The sequence below is a fragment of the Helianthus annuus genome, chromosome 11, assembly GCF_002127325.2.
Source record: "Helianthus annuus cultivar XRQ/B chromosome 11, HanXRQr2.0-SUNRISE, whole genome shotgun sequence".
Lineage (NCBI taxonomy): Eukaryota > Viridiplantae > Streptophyta > Magnoliopsida > Asterales > Asteraceae > Helianthus > Helianthus annuus.
In genome coordinates, this window is record NC_035443.2 from 163,068,654 (window position 1) to 163,082,306 (window position 13,653).

A 13,653-nucleotide genomic window follows, 5' to 3' on the forward strand; every position below is an offset into this window, starting at 1 on the left:
CCATACCATTTACAAATTGCCATTGCGTCAAGATAGTTTTGCATCATATATCGTGACCCGCCTGTAAAGGAAGATGGAAGGAAAATACGTTTTCCAACCTTAGACAAATCTTGTTGGCCGTTATATCTTAGTTTCCGGATATTCTCATATGTATCAGACCTGAGATCTTGTTGCTGAAATCTTATAAAGTTAAGTCGCTCGCTCTCAATCATCGTATAAGCATCAACCAAAAACTGTTGGAATAACCGTCGGGAATTTAGAATCAATGAAAACTGGTTACTACGATCTTGTACACGATACGCAAAAAACTCTCTCATTGTACAATTCGGACGTTTCTTGTTAGTAACATCAATGACACCCCTATGTGGTATGTCAATTCTGTAACCGTCGTCTCCATATGGGAACAAAATAGGATACTGAAGTGCAAGATAGGAAGGATGCAATTCACTTATTCTTTTTAATGAACCTGTTTGTGTCTCGACAACGATATCTCTTTTCTCAAGTGCGTTATCGATATCTCCAACAATAAGAGCAGCAACCTCTGAGGAAGTAGGTAAGTTATAAGTCCGACCATCTTGTTCTCTTTTGCCAATTAGGCGAAGCTTTAAAGTGGTATTAGGATTTTGTTGGAAGCAATCTCTAACCATCCTATAAATTTTCACAAGCACATTTTCGGCATCAAACATTGCTTTGATTTGTTGTATCAGCTTATTATCAGTTTCATCTGAAGTGGATGATGAGGAAACATTGTCTGAAGACCTGTTTCATCAAATTGAAATATTAAGTAAATATATACTTAAAATAAATGTTATTAATAAAATTAGTTCATGAATGGTACCTAAAAACTGATTGCCTGTTTGCCAACTCATTTTCAGTATCGTATATGTATAACTGACAAAATTTAGGCTTCCCTCCGTTTGGTGGCACAAGACTACCAATAGAATGGTAATTTTCACCACTAATTCTGTAGCAAAAAGGAGCATTACCAGTATTCACGGTTTGGTCAACCTTACCACCCATTGAGGTAAACGCGAACATAGAATTGTAACGTCGAATGTTCTTCAAAAAGTGCTTGCTTTCATTGTCATTGGACATGAATAGACTTTTATAATAAGGTGTCGCGGTTTTGTAATCTGGTAAGACAACTTTGGCATAACCACAACATAACATATGACATATTTTGCCACCCTCTTTTCTTCCGCTTCCTTTCTCTGCGTCCCATAACTTTGCATAACAAACTTCACAAGTAATAACTTGATCACCGTGATCCAAATAATCAGTTCAAACATACAACATTATTATAGTTATATATACAACATTCATTACAATAAAAAAATATACGTATTTAAGACTTAGTATTTTTACAATATGTAGCACTACTTAGCAAGAAACCTAACCTGTAGAAACACCTTTATAAGGATCTCGTTCTACGGTTTCGTCTGTGGTCAAGTCGATCATTGGTATAGGAGACGAAATACGTGCTTTGGATACCAACTTACGTTTCCCAGATGATAGCCTTTGCAAATTACGGTTCAATGATGATGTGCAGGTGGTTGATGTGATGCCAGTTGAAATATTATTCCCAACATCGTTTTTTCTCGTTGTACGATTGCTGGTACTACAAATAATGTTACCTGCTACAATTGACAAAAAGCATATTAAAAATATAGATGCAAAACAATAAGAACATATTCCCATATATATAAACATTAAAATAAAGAAATACTTACTTGTTACAATACTTGAAGGACTTGGATTAACATTATTAGTCACCTCAGGAGTGGATTCAAAATTGTGAAAACCAATTCTGTTGACTATGTTATCAGATGTAACACACGGAGTGGAAGTGGAATCAATATTGAGGGATGACGATGTAGTTCCCACATTTGATTTCTTATTATCCAAGTATAATTTTCTTAATTTTCTTCTATGAGATGCCTCGTCTCGAGTAACAATTGGGAGGACAGCTATTATAAAATCGTAGACAAATTGAAAAAATTATAATGAACAAACAATAACAAATCAAAATAGTTAGTTGTAGATAAGGAAAAAATAATTATCATTTTGTTAAAAAAAATATATGCTTAAAATAATACCATTCGTTATGCTTGATAAAGGTCTTCTGCCTCGTCGAACTTTAAAAAGACACAAAAAAAATGGAAGAATTAATAAAAAATTCTAGCGTAATAGTGAGCTAAGTAAGTAGGTCTAAAATAATATAAATGGACAATGAAATAATTAGTGCTATACCGTTAACAATGTCGGAGGATGTGTTTTCATTCCGGTGAACTGCGGATAAAAAAAATATACATCTCTATCTATATAATCAAATAACTAAGAAGGTAAAAAAACCGTAAAACTTTAAATAACTTACCATGCTGAGTGTTTTCTTTATCAATGTCATTGTATACGGAGACAATTTTTGGTCGTTTAGGCATTGCTATGAATTTAGAAAAAGAATTGTTAAATTACATAGTTGGTATGTTGGAACACATGTTAAGTAATATTTAATCAATAATCAATAAAGATTCATATAAACAATTTAACAAAACAATAAGGTGTTAATTGTGTACAATGGTCTATATTTTATACGGAGTGTTAAATCATAAAATTTATGTATTATATATGTATAAATATATAAATATAAAGATACATTATAATGACAGCGCACAACTTAAATGAATTATACTGTGCGAAAACAAATATTGTGAAAACAAAAATACATACAGATTCAAATAAAATGCTAAATGATTAAATAACATTAGATAAAAATACAAACTGAACAAACTAACCGAGTTGAAAGGTTGAATACCGAGGATGAAATAATCAAGGGAAAATGAGTGTTTTGATCAATTCTTATTGAATCATCCAATAAGAAATGAAAGGGGGATATAGAAATCACAAATTGGAAGAAGTCTATAATAATATATAGAGATAGAATATAAAAAATATGGAAATATATTTATGTAATACGTTAATTTTAGAAGTTTGTAAATTGTTATATATGTTTCCATAAATGAATTTGCTTACCTTATATTAAAATTTTTTTTAGGAAATTGAGATTTATAACATCTTTACAAATAAATAAAAGATATGAACTGTGTAAATATGAAGATTGTAACTACTTAATATAATAGACATATAAAACACTAACAAAATCTAAAAACTATTACAAAATAAGTCACATTAGTATCATTACAAAAGATCTAAATAAAGTCAACCATGGGAAAGGACGCAAATTTTTCATGTTCATAAACACAACCAAAAAAGTTAATCTATTCAAAAGACTAACAAACAACTAACCAAACCATAGCTGTTTTAAACACACTTTATAGCAGTCTTCATTAGATTGAAGTTACACCGTTCAACACAATCTTCCTCTGTGAAGTTACATATGTGAAGTGCAACATGTGTCCAAACTGCAACTGGTTATCATCCATAAATTTCCTCCATCCATCCACAGCGTAACGTAACGTAACGTACCACTGTTTAACTCTGTCTTTGTGTTATAAACTTCAACATCACCATTCAAGTTCTGGACAGATATAGGTTGCAATCTTTCAGACAGGCCGGCTCTATTAACAACCTCAACCGGAAGCCGCTAAATGCGTTGAAAATAACAAAAAACTATAAGCAAATATAAACAATTATAAAATTTTTAATTGTTGATCAGGTATAAAAGAAAAAGTACCAGCCTATATTCAGCTTTACGGCTAAAGTCGAAATATTCTGGATCAATGCAGATACGGGAAACTTTGTTTGCATTCCTTGAAACCTTCTTTGGATGCTACCCATTTTTAACAACAGTTAAGCATTTATTTGCCTTTGATAAGGAAAATAATGTACAATACAAACGGATATTAGTACACTTAAAATAAAATACATAAATTATTTAATACCTTTACAGTTTGATCAGATGTTGTATAACGTTTTCGGCCTTTGCATTGTTTGTTGAAATTCTCAACTGTGACGGATCGGTCGACAGAAAGTTTACCTTTTCCCTTTCCTTTGAGCTGTTGTGAAATAATAGAGTTAGGACATGAAATATTTTACATCTTATATGTTTTTTAAATTTAAAGCAAAAATTTGTCAGCAACAAATTACATATACAAAATGTACTAATTTTTAAGAAAAAAAAAGGAAAAAATACATCCAAGACTCACCTTCTAATTGATCTAATCAAGTTGGAGGTTATTTTTCAGACATAATAAAGTTGTTAAATTAATTGTACATTGTCATGTTTATTTAATTAATACTTGAATTGTAAACCAAAGAAATAAATAATGAAGTTCCAACAACTCGAATACAACTATTATGATGATTGAAACTATCCCATGGTATTACTAATAAGGCAAATTGATTAAACTATGTGTTTGTACAAACAAACAAACAAAAAAACTATAAAAGTAATAATATAGATGCAACCATTGGTTTATTATCAGTACTAATGTTCGTATGGGTTAATTGTAGGTTGAATTCAAAAAATTTAGTTATAATAGGCAATTGTCATTGTCATAATAAATAAATTAATATAACAATATAATAGAGAGTGTAAACTTACATCTTGTGTTGTCGTGAAATGTAAACCATCACCTACTTTCAACGTCTCTTTAACATGAACATTCTTTGGTGTACTTGTCGGGACTGTTCCTGATGGACTTTTAACAGATGTGGGCTGGTTATCATCTACCTCTATGTCCTGAAAAAATCATATTAAAAAAAAGATTGAAAGAAGAATAAAAATGGATACAAAATATAATACCTAATAGATTCGAACCTTAAAAAGCGCTTTATCGTAATCGGCCCTAGAGATCTGAATTACATCATCATCATCATCATCATCATCAGATTCAACCTTCTTGCTCAACCTTATCTCAACCTCGTCTCGATACACCGTTAAATCAAACATAACATCATTAAGTTTTTCAAAAACCAATAAATCATCTTCCTGAACGCCAAGATCGTTGCAAAGTTGAGTCCAACCTTGTGAGAATACATAGTTTGAATTAACCTTACTTGTTGACACCGTCCACGGAGAACCCTTATAATTAACTTCATATGAGCCAGCCATTACATCGTCTCCAAAACATTGTTGAACAAATGAATCTTCAATGATCTACATAATATGAAACATAACAAATTGAATGTTGACTATGTACGGTAGATTATAAAAAGTGAAATACATGTTAAATATAAAGTTTAAGGAAAATTAATTGAGATTACGTACCGTAAAACCCAATCTTAGATGACGATTAATCGTGAAATAAGATTGATCACAGACGCCATTAACAAAAGATGAAAGATAGAGACCAAAATGGTTCATGGGACGAAATGTCAGGAGACAATCCTTCTGAAGTTTGAGATCTGAAACAACTGTTTCCCAGCCGTCAGTTAAGACTGGCATACGTTTTAATCGTTTCAACATTACGACCCAAATTTTCCCACTTGAGTGATATATACGCATCTTCCTATCGGCCCAATCCTCTCCGTAGAATTGAGTAACAAAGCTGATAGGTACATCCTGTATATATATTAATATTAATATTAACTATATTTAGTATTATAAGTTTCAAAGAACAAAATTATAAATTATATTACTCTAAAAGCGGAATTATAGATTACATAAAGAATACTTACTATACTCAATGAGGATGGGTTTAGAAGATACTTTACAAATGAAGTATACATTTTGAAACCTGCAACAATAAATTATTTTCAAATTCTAGTACTTTACCAAACACTAATATATCTATCTTAACAAATATATACATACCACTGATTGGACTACAAAAAATGACGACTAAAATAATGAAAAACCCAAAGTTATATGCTTAACAAATTAAAAATTTATATGAATATACATACAATATTATAAATAAATTTAATGCATCAGCAATTTAAAGTTTTAATACCAGTATCTATCAAATTTTAAGTAAATTATTAAATACAGATTCATCAACAAACGTTTATGAAAAAATTAGGATCGTTATATAAACAACTTTTGAACATAGCATAACAAAACTAAACTACAACACTATTTCTCAAACAATTAAAGACTCAAATCTTACAAAAATCAACAATATTAATGGTTAACTTTAGAAGTACATCAATGTAGTGGTCTAAAATCAAATATATAAACGATTAAAAGAAAAGTTTATGACTGATCACAGGAACATAAATGTTGTTACCTTTAAGTGAAGATTAGAAGCCCTAGTTTCGGTTGCCGGAAACCTAAAAGATGGATGATTCCGGCGATAATCCGATGAAACGTTCCGGTCGGCGATTTGAGTTCTCCTAGGGATGATAAGAATGATAAGAAGGATGATTTGATGGTAGAGTATGGTAAGGACAAAGTCCTTATTTAGAACCGCCATAATGAAATTTACATATACATCCCCTATAGTTTGATTTATGACAAAAATAACATGGATTTAAACATAAATTACCACAACAACCTTTTATGTTCCACTAAGGGTTAAATTACTGTTACCATGTATTTGTTAACCATACAATGAAGAGGGTCAGTTGAAATCAGCTAAGTAATTGTGGTAATTCATTGGTAAAATATGTATATAAAAAAAATAGTATAAACAATATATATTTTATTCTAATTAACATATATATTTAGAATTAAGTTATGGTAACTGTATATTAAAAATGTATAATGTATTAACTACATTCCTTAAATACATTACAGTACATGTATAATTAAATTGAATTCAAATATCAACCAATAATTAAATTTTACGTTTTATTTACATAAAAAAACAAATAATATTAAAATTTTATATAATAAAAAATATGGATATCTAAGTGTCCCATATTAACGAATTATCATATTCGGAACTAAATTTTAAGTAAGATTCATTATTTAAAGCACGGACTATTTTTTTTATTATTTAAATAACGTAAAAAGTTATTATCTTATTACTGTGTAATTTTTTCTAAATACTGATTAATAAATACGTAAATATTAAATGATACGTTCTTAAAATGAGTTATGTTACACAAAATGATATTAGCTCTTATATTTTAAATAAAAATATCAATACTCAAACAATATAATATTAAAATGTTAGTTACCAAAAAGAATAATAATGTCATATGTATAAGAAACAAAAAGTAGGATTAGAAAAATAAATTAGCAAAATAACAATTGATATTCAAAACAAACAACTAAACAATAAGACAACCATCTTCATAAAAATCAACCACACACTTAAAACCATTGTCAAAATAAACAAAAATAGCAAAATACTTAAGAAAAAACAGCCGATGAAATCAAATGTTCGAATTATAGGTGACTACTTTTCTTTCTTTGGAATTAGAAGAACTGCATCCACACCACCATCTTTACGCGACTTCGACGAAGACTGCGAAGATACATCATCCACGTCATACACGGTATCCAAATTGCGCTTCAAGTCACGCTCGCTGCTCGTATCAAAGTCAGCATCCTTCTGATCAAACGATGTTGTAAAGCCAACTTTAAACACATTTGAGCAAGGGGTTACATCGTCTCCCGTTTGGGATATAGAATCCTAGTAAAATAAAATAAATAAATAGGTATGAGTTATAAACATACATTTAACATATAATGAGTTAAAGTTGAATCATAGATAAGGTAAAGGATACTAAACCTTAACAGGCAAATCATCATTACGATTTGAATCGGATGGTTCGACATTGACGGCTTCCTCATCAATAGGCTGATTTTTTAAATTTTTTTAAGTTAAAAACATATATGATATTAATTAGTAGTTAAACATTGTTGGAAAATTGTAATAATAGTATAAAGGTGAATTGGAATAAATTTACCTGAATAGTGTCAAAATGTTTATCAAGCTCGGACAAAACAACCGGGTTATCAGTCATCTTGGAGACTGAGTATCCATCAGACTTCTTGGTGATGTTAAAAGAAGAAACAGCAATCTTGAAGGCAAACTTCATATTGAGTAATGAATTTAGCTCCTTTGGAAAGCTTCCTTCGTTTGCTAACTGTTAAAAATAAAATATAATTAATATTTTTAAAATAAACACATATATGATAAAATGAATTATTTAGTACATACTTCAATGTTGTTGTCTAAAAGCTGATTAGCATTAACCTTCAAAAGCTTTGTCACCTCACGCTCAAACAATGTTAGACTCACAATACCAGTGCAATCTTGGACACGTATATAAAGCCTAATTCTGCAAACAAATATAAATGAGATTTACTTATTTTGACAAACAAAAATTAACATGGATAATATTTACCGTGGAATTGATGAAACGGTCCTTGTATTACAAATATCAGTCTTGCATTCCAAGACAGTAACCTCTTCAAAACCATCAGTACCATCCTGCTTTTCTTTAACAACAGTAACGGTTGAAACCTTTTTGTTGCAGTTTGTGCACGCGTTGTAAAACCACTCATTGTTCGATGCAAAACTCTTGATAGTGCCAACAATGACAACAAACCTCGTCTGTGTTTAAGATATATATAAAGTATACAAAAATGGATGGTGTAAAACATATAAAAACTATCTGTTATCCGTGTTACCGTATCTATTGAGCTTAACGACCCAATGGGAAAAAAAGTGAGGTCAGAAAGGAACTCTTCAGTGGCAGACTTCACAACAGAAGAACTTAGGCCAGAATAACTGGAAGACATTTCGGGAGAAAGTTTCTCGATAAATCTAGTAAAAAAATAAAATTTAATAATTTAGACTCACAGAAATGCATAGGAAATTTAAAAAAACTTATTAGGATAGTGAACCTTTGTTTAAACTCAGCAACCTCATCAATATCACTGTTAATTAAGACTCGGGTGACAGTATACAAATTTGAAACAGACAAATGCCCTGAACAGATGTATACATTTATTTTAATTAATGTAAACAATTATGCAAAATGTAACCATAAAGAAAAAAACACAATATATTTGAAGTAATACGATACCTCCCCAGAATCTGTATTTCCCAAACTGAATGATTACGACGACATTTTTTTCACCTCGATTGCTGCTCTCATACTCCATTATTTGATCCGCATAACCGTCCCAAAGTGTCACAAAGATCTGCTTATTGCTGAACATTATTGAAATCAATACAAACAAAGTAGCTGTTCAGAATACATAATATAAAAAAATATATTAAAGAATAAAAGTGAAGAAAAAATAAATAAATACTTCAAGTCTTCAAGCATAAAGGTGACTTTCTTCTGGTTTTGTCCATTATTAGTTTCCGTGTCTATCTCGAAGGGAAAACTTTTGACCACAAAACCAATTACATCTGTGGATAAAAATTAAATAGTGTCAACAAAATAAAAAATGTGTTATGTTTAGTTATATAGTTTTAATTGTATATCATACCAATTGGACTTTTAAAAAACTTGTTGTCAACTGTTGGATCCTCCACAACTGAATCAAACGGAGTAAAATCAAAACCCCATTCAGAACCAATAGCCTCGTGGCATTCCTCAACAACGGTGTTGTTATTAAGGTTAATCTTCAAACCACCTTTAGCGTACTTGACCTTCTGACGATTCTCACCCAATGAAGGATTTCTAATCGTCAAACAACGCTTTTCTTCCAAAAGATGTTGATATCCAGAAGCGTTTTTAGCCAAGACAAAAGCTTGCATTTTTGTTCCCTGACAAACAACAACATTATGTTAGACAAATAATACGTACTTTGACAATTAACAGTATATAAACTTAAATTATAACATACGTATATGAACACTTACCTCACTGTCCATGACTATCATATCATAACAATACACTTTTCTAGCGTTATTGAAATCAGCTCTTGTCCACAAACGAACAATGCGTATTCTTATGGTATAGTTATCAACATTGAGGTCCAAATTATTCAACAATGTGATTGCACCTTCTTCCATTTCTGCATAAAATTCAAAGTAAAGATTAGAAAAAAAACACTATATACTAACACATTGTAATAAATTATAAATCAATATCGTATAGAACTGTCAATGGTATTCTTACCAAAGATTATGAAAAATGATAGAAAAAATGATGAATAGATAAGACTGATTAAAATGTGAAATGTTTAAAGAATATTTATAATAGGTAGGCAAAGTTAATTAAGTAAACATTGTAAAGTATAAAAATTTAAAATATCGAACACAATCAATTATAATATACGATGAAAATGGAAATATGTAATATGAAGGTATTTTCTAAAAATATAGTCAATCAATCTAAATGTCCAAAAATATGGTATATGTCATAAAAAATTAGAAAATGAAATGTAACTAACCAACTTAGTATACGGATTGTCAATATTAAATTCCTTCATAACCTTTAATTGAATTTGAAACTATGGAACATTCTACAACTTTAGCAGTTTTAAACTCAGCATTGAACTATGACATATCACACATTGACGAACATATCCATATAATGGCCATAACTACGTATACTAAATTTGTATATTTTTTGGCTTATTATAGATTTGTAAACGATTACACTGGATAAAAAACACATGGGGCATATTAACAATTTCAATAGTTATTAATTTGAAATTGCAAGGAACGGAGGGAAATTTGATGATTAGTAAATTTCGAAATAATGAAAACATTTATAAATATGCAACCTACTATGTCGTACCTGACTTTCTGCAATTATTATATATAATAAAAAAACTATTCTGGAAGGTTTATAAAATGTTTATAATGTAACAAATTAGTGTAATATGCTGAAGATATAATACTAAGTTCATAATACTTTTTCATATATGCAAAGTTAGTTTATATATTGTTTTTTTTACATATTTAGTTGTAAACAATAATCAGCAATGTTATACTGAATATATAAGATTAATTTTTTCCATAAAAGTAGTTTGAATATCGTGGTTTTATCTATGATAAAATGTTTTAGTGGGAATATAAATTACTAAAATGATATATTATACTTTTAAGTATTTTCTTACAGTGGTTAAAATAAGAAATAGATTGAAAGATATATAAAAACTTGAAATTAAAGTCCAAAACCAATGTTATAACCAAAAAAACTTGAAAGGCCAAAAACATGCCCTAATTGTCATATATCTAATTACTACGGTTAACGTAAGGTACAACCCTCTCAATAGTCAAGACCTGCTCATTTTCATCAAAAGAAAAGTGAACCTCGTCACGGACCTTAATTTGAGCGGCTTTCATGAACTTCTTCCAAGAGGTTAAAGCGTATCGATAACCACGACCATTGGTTCTTCTTTCACGTCTGGTACCGTTAGTAATCTGCAGTGGCGGGTCCAGATGCAAAAAATTTATGGTCAAATCTTTTAACCCTTCATGAAGCTTAGCCATGCGTGAAACGTGATCAGGAATTCTCTGTATTTAAATAAAATTAATAAAAAATATTAATACTCATTAAATAAAATAAAATAACATAAAACTTATGTGTTTTATCAGTTTTGAAGATGATATCAAAACTTACAAAATAATCTTCACCAGCCGTACGAACAAACCGAGTAACACCACCATGTATTTGTTCTTCAACTTCATTATCAACATCTATAGGTGCAACCTCAATCTGCAAATTAATATATAAAAAATGAATTACATTCTGATATGTATAATACATAGAAGTAAGTACATATATTTAATTTACCTCATGAAAATCTAAGTTAGGATATGTGATTTCAACACCGTTTTTTCCAAAGACTTTCAAATAGAAAAAATGTCCAAAACCTTTGGTGAATAAGAAATAACAACCAACCTCCAACTGAAACATACTAATAATTACATCCATACCAGCGGAAAAACCGACTTTGCCGTCATTAGTTACAATGGAAACGTTAAACGTTTGGTTGTCGATCATCACAGTAGAGGTTACATCATTTGACGAAAAATCGTAAATCTTGGGCAAAATACATTCAGGGATGAGCTGTAGGATGAAAAAAAAAAGGTTAGTATCTATAAATTTATAAATTATAATTAAATACTTAAGGAAAAATAAAATCACATTTGTCTTACATAAAAATTGCATGATGGAGGTAGCATATATGTCCAGAAAGACCCACGACTAACACCATTCTGATAAGTTGTTAACTTAAACGTAGCATGATCTAAAGGATTAAATACTACCAAACATCCCTGAGTTAGACCCAAGTGTTCAACAACATTGGACCATCCATGAAAAAAAAATAACTTCCCTTTAGACGCGCTTAAAAAAACATTAAAGTCACGACCATCTTCAATGTGTATCATAACATTAGTAGGGCCTTTGTCAACACCCCATAGTTTGGAGGCCGCATCATCCGGAATGGACTAATAATATAATGAAATGGAAAATGAATTATAAATATTTTCAATTGATTTAAACAACAGAATAATAATGTTATGTTTTTAAAAATATGAAAAAACAGATAAAACAAATAACTAAAGTAATATTTTTTCCTATACCAGAATAAGTTGGTCTGCTCGATTCATTACCCTACAGAACCAGGGTCCTCTGTAACTGAATTACATAATAGAATGTTAAGAAAATATAACACGATAAGGGGATTGTTAGAAACTATAAAAAATATACACATAATACCTTGATGAACGTTCACCCATACTAAATACCTGCAAAAAAACAGGATACAAAAAAAAGACATCAGATCTAATATATTTCAATAAAAATAATTAACAAACAAAGGATTAATGAATAAGTTGAAGAATGAGTTGTATAACATCAAAATAACCATAATAAGAAAATTAAAAAATTGTATAAATAGTTAATTAATAAAAATATAAATCTCATAACAATAGATAATATAATTTTCGTTTCAATCAGTTGAATCAGTATTTGTATAACACATGTATTTAGCAAAATTCTAAATAGTGATTAGGGTTTATGATATCGATACCACTTGAAATATTAATTACACAGTTAAATAGAACATAAAAACCAAATAACTATAATTGTGGTTATATATAATGAAAATTCTAAATAGTGATTATTGTTTATGATATCGATACCACTTGAAATATCAATTACACAGTTAAATAGAACATAAAAACCAAATAACTATAATTGTGGTTATATATAATAAAAAATACAAATGTCAAACAGAGGTGCAATATACTTACCGATGCTTGTATTTGGATGTCTGATGAAGAACAAAAAAAAGAGAACGCTTCTCAAGTGAACGATTGAAACATTATATTAAAAACAATTTTTGTATATATGGAGTACAAATGGAAACGGTTCCAAAATTACCTAAAAAAATAAAAGTTTATTCATTCAAAAGGCAACTTTCCATATATAATGAAAATAGGGCGGTTAAGGAATTGATATAATATAGAGGAAATATGTGATGAGAAAAAGAAACAATCTGTCGATGAAGCAATCAGTCAGAGAGATTCGAAGGAACTTTTTTAGGAGTCGTTGACATTGCCGAGGAGTGTAAGAAAATTATATAACTTAACATTTTCTGAGACTCCTTGGCAACATCAACGACGCCTCAATGTTCCAAGCAAAACACTTTCCCTGATTTTTTTATACAACTGAACGTTTCTTCTTAACAAAACAGGTTTGAACGCGAAATATAACTTACTGAATATGTCACTGGGATATTATAATACAATACGTTAATAAAAAAAATTATACCTTAATGAAGAAGGGACAGGCATACTATAAACCTACAAAAACAGGTTTTAA

The 13,653-nt window shown here is 29.7% G+C and overlaps 1 protein-coding gene across 1 annotated transcript; it reads right to left on the minus strand.

The window, feature by feature from the left end:
- Positions 1–7,289: 7,289 nt before the first annotated feature.
- On the minus strand, positions 7,290–12,566 carry LOC110900411. The gene is made up of 17 exons (XM_035980148.1): positions 12,547–12,566; positions 12,411–12,465; positions 11,982–12,275; positions 11,617–11,892; positions 11,443–11,538; positions 11,063–11,336; positions 9,732–9,886; positions 9,356–9,635; positions 9,173–9,275; positions 8,944–9,071; positions 8,762–8,846; positions 8,546–8,681; positions 8,260–8,468; positions 8,073–8,193; positions 7,819–7,998; positions 7,641–7,709; positions 7,290–7,541 (listed from the first exon to the last, which is right to left on the minus strand). Exons 1-17 carry the CDS (start codon positions 12,564–12,566, stop codon positions 7,305–7,307), a joined length of 2,718 nt encoding a protein of 905 aa, XP_035836041.1. The 3' UTR covers positions 7,290–7,304.
- Between the last annotated feature and the right edge of the window lie 1,087 nt (positions 12,567–13,653).

Excerpts from the sequence above, each read along its gene's own strand:
- LOC110900411 (XM_035980148.1), bottom strand. The coding sequence starts at position 12,566 with ATGGGTGAACGTTCATCAAG. Across the intron at positions 9,072-9,172 it reads TTTATGCTTGAAGACTTGAA|CAATAAGCAGATCTTTGTGA; the intron begins GTATTTATTTAT and ends AATAATGTTCAG. Across the intron at positions 8,847-8,943 it reads GAAATACAGATTCTGGGGAG|GGCATTTGTCTGTTTCAAAT; the intron begins GTATCGTATTAC and ends ACATCTGTTCAG.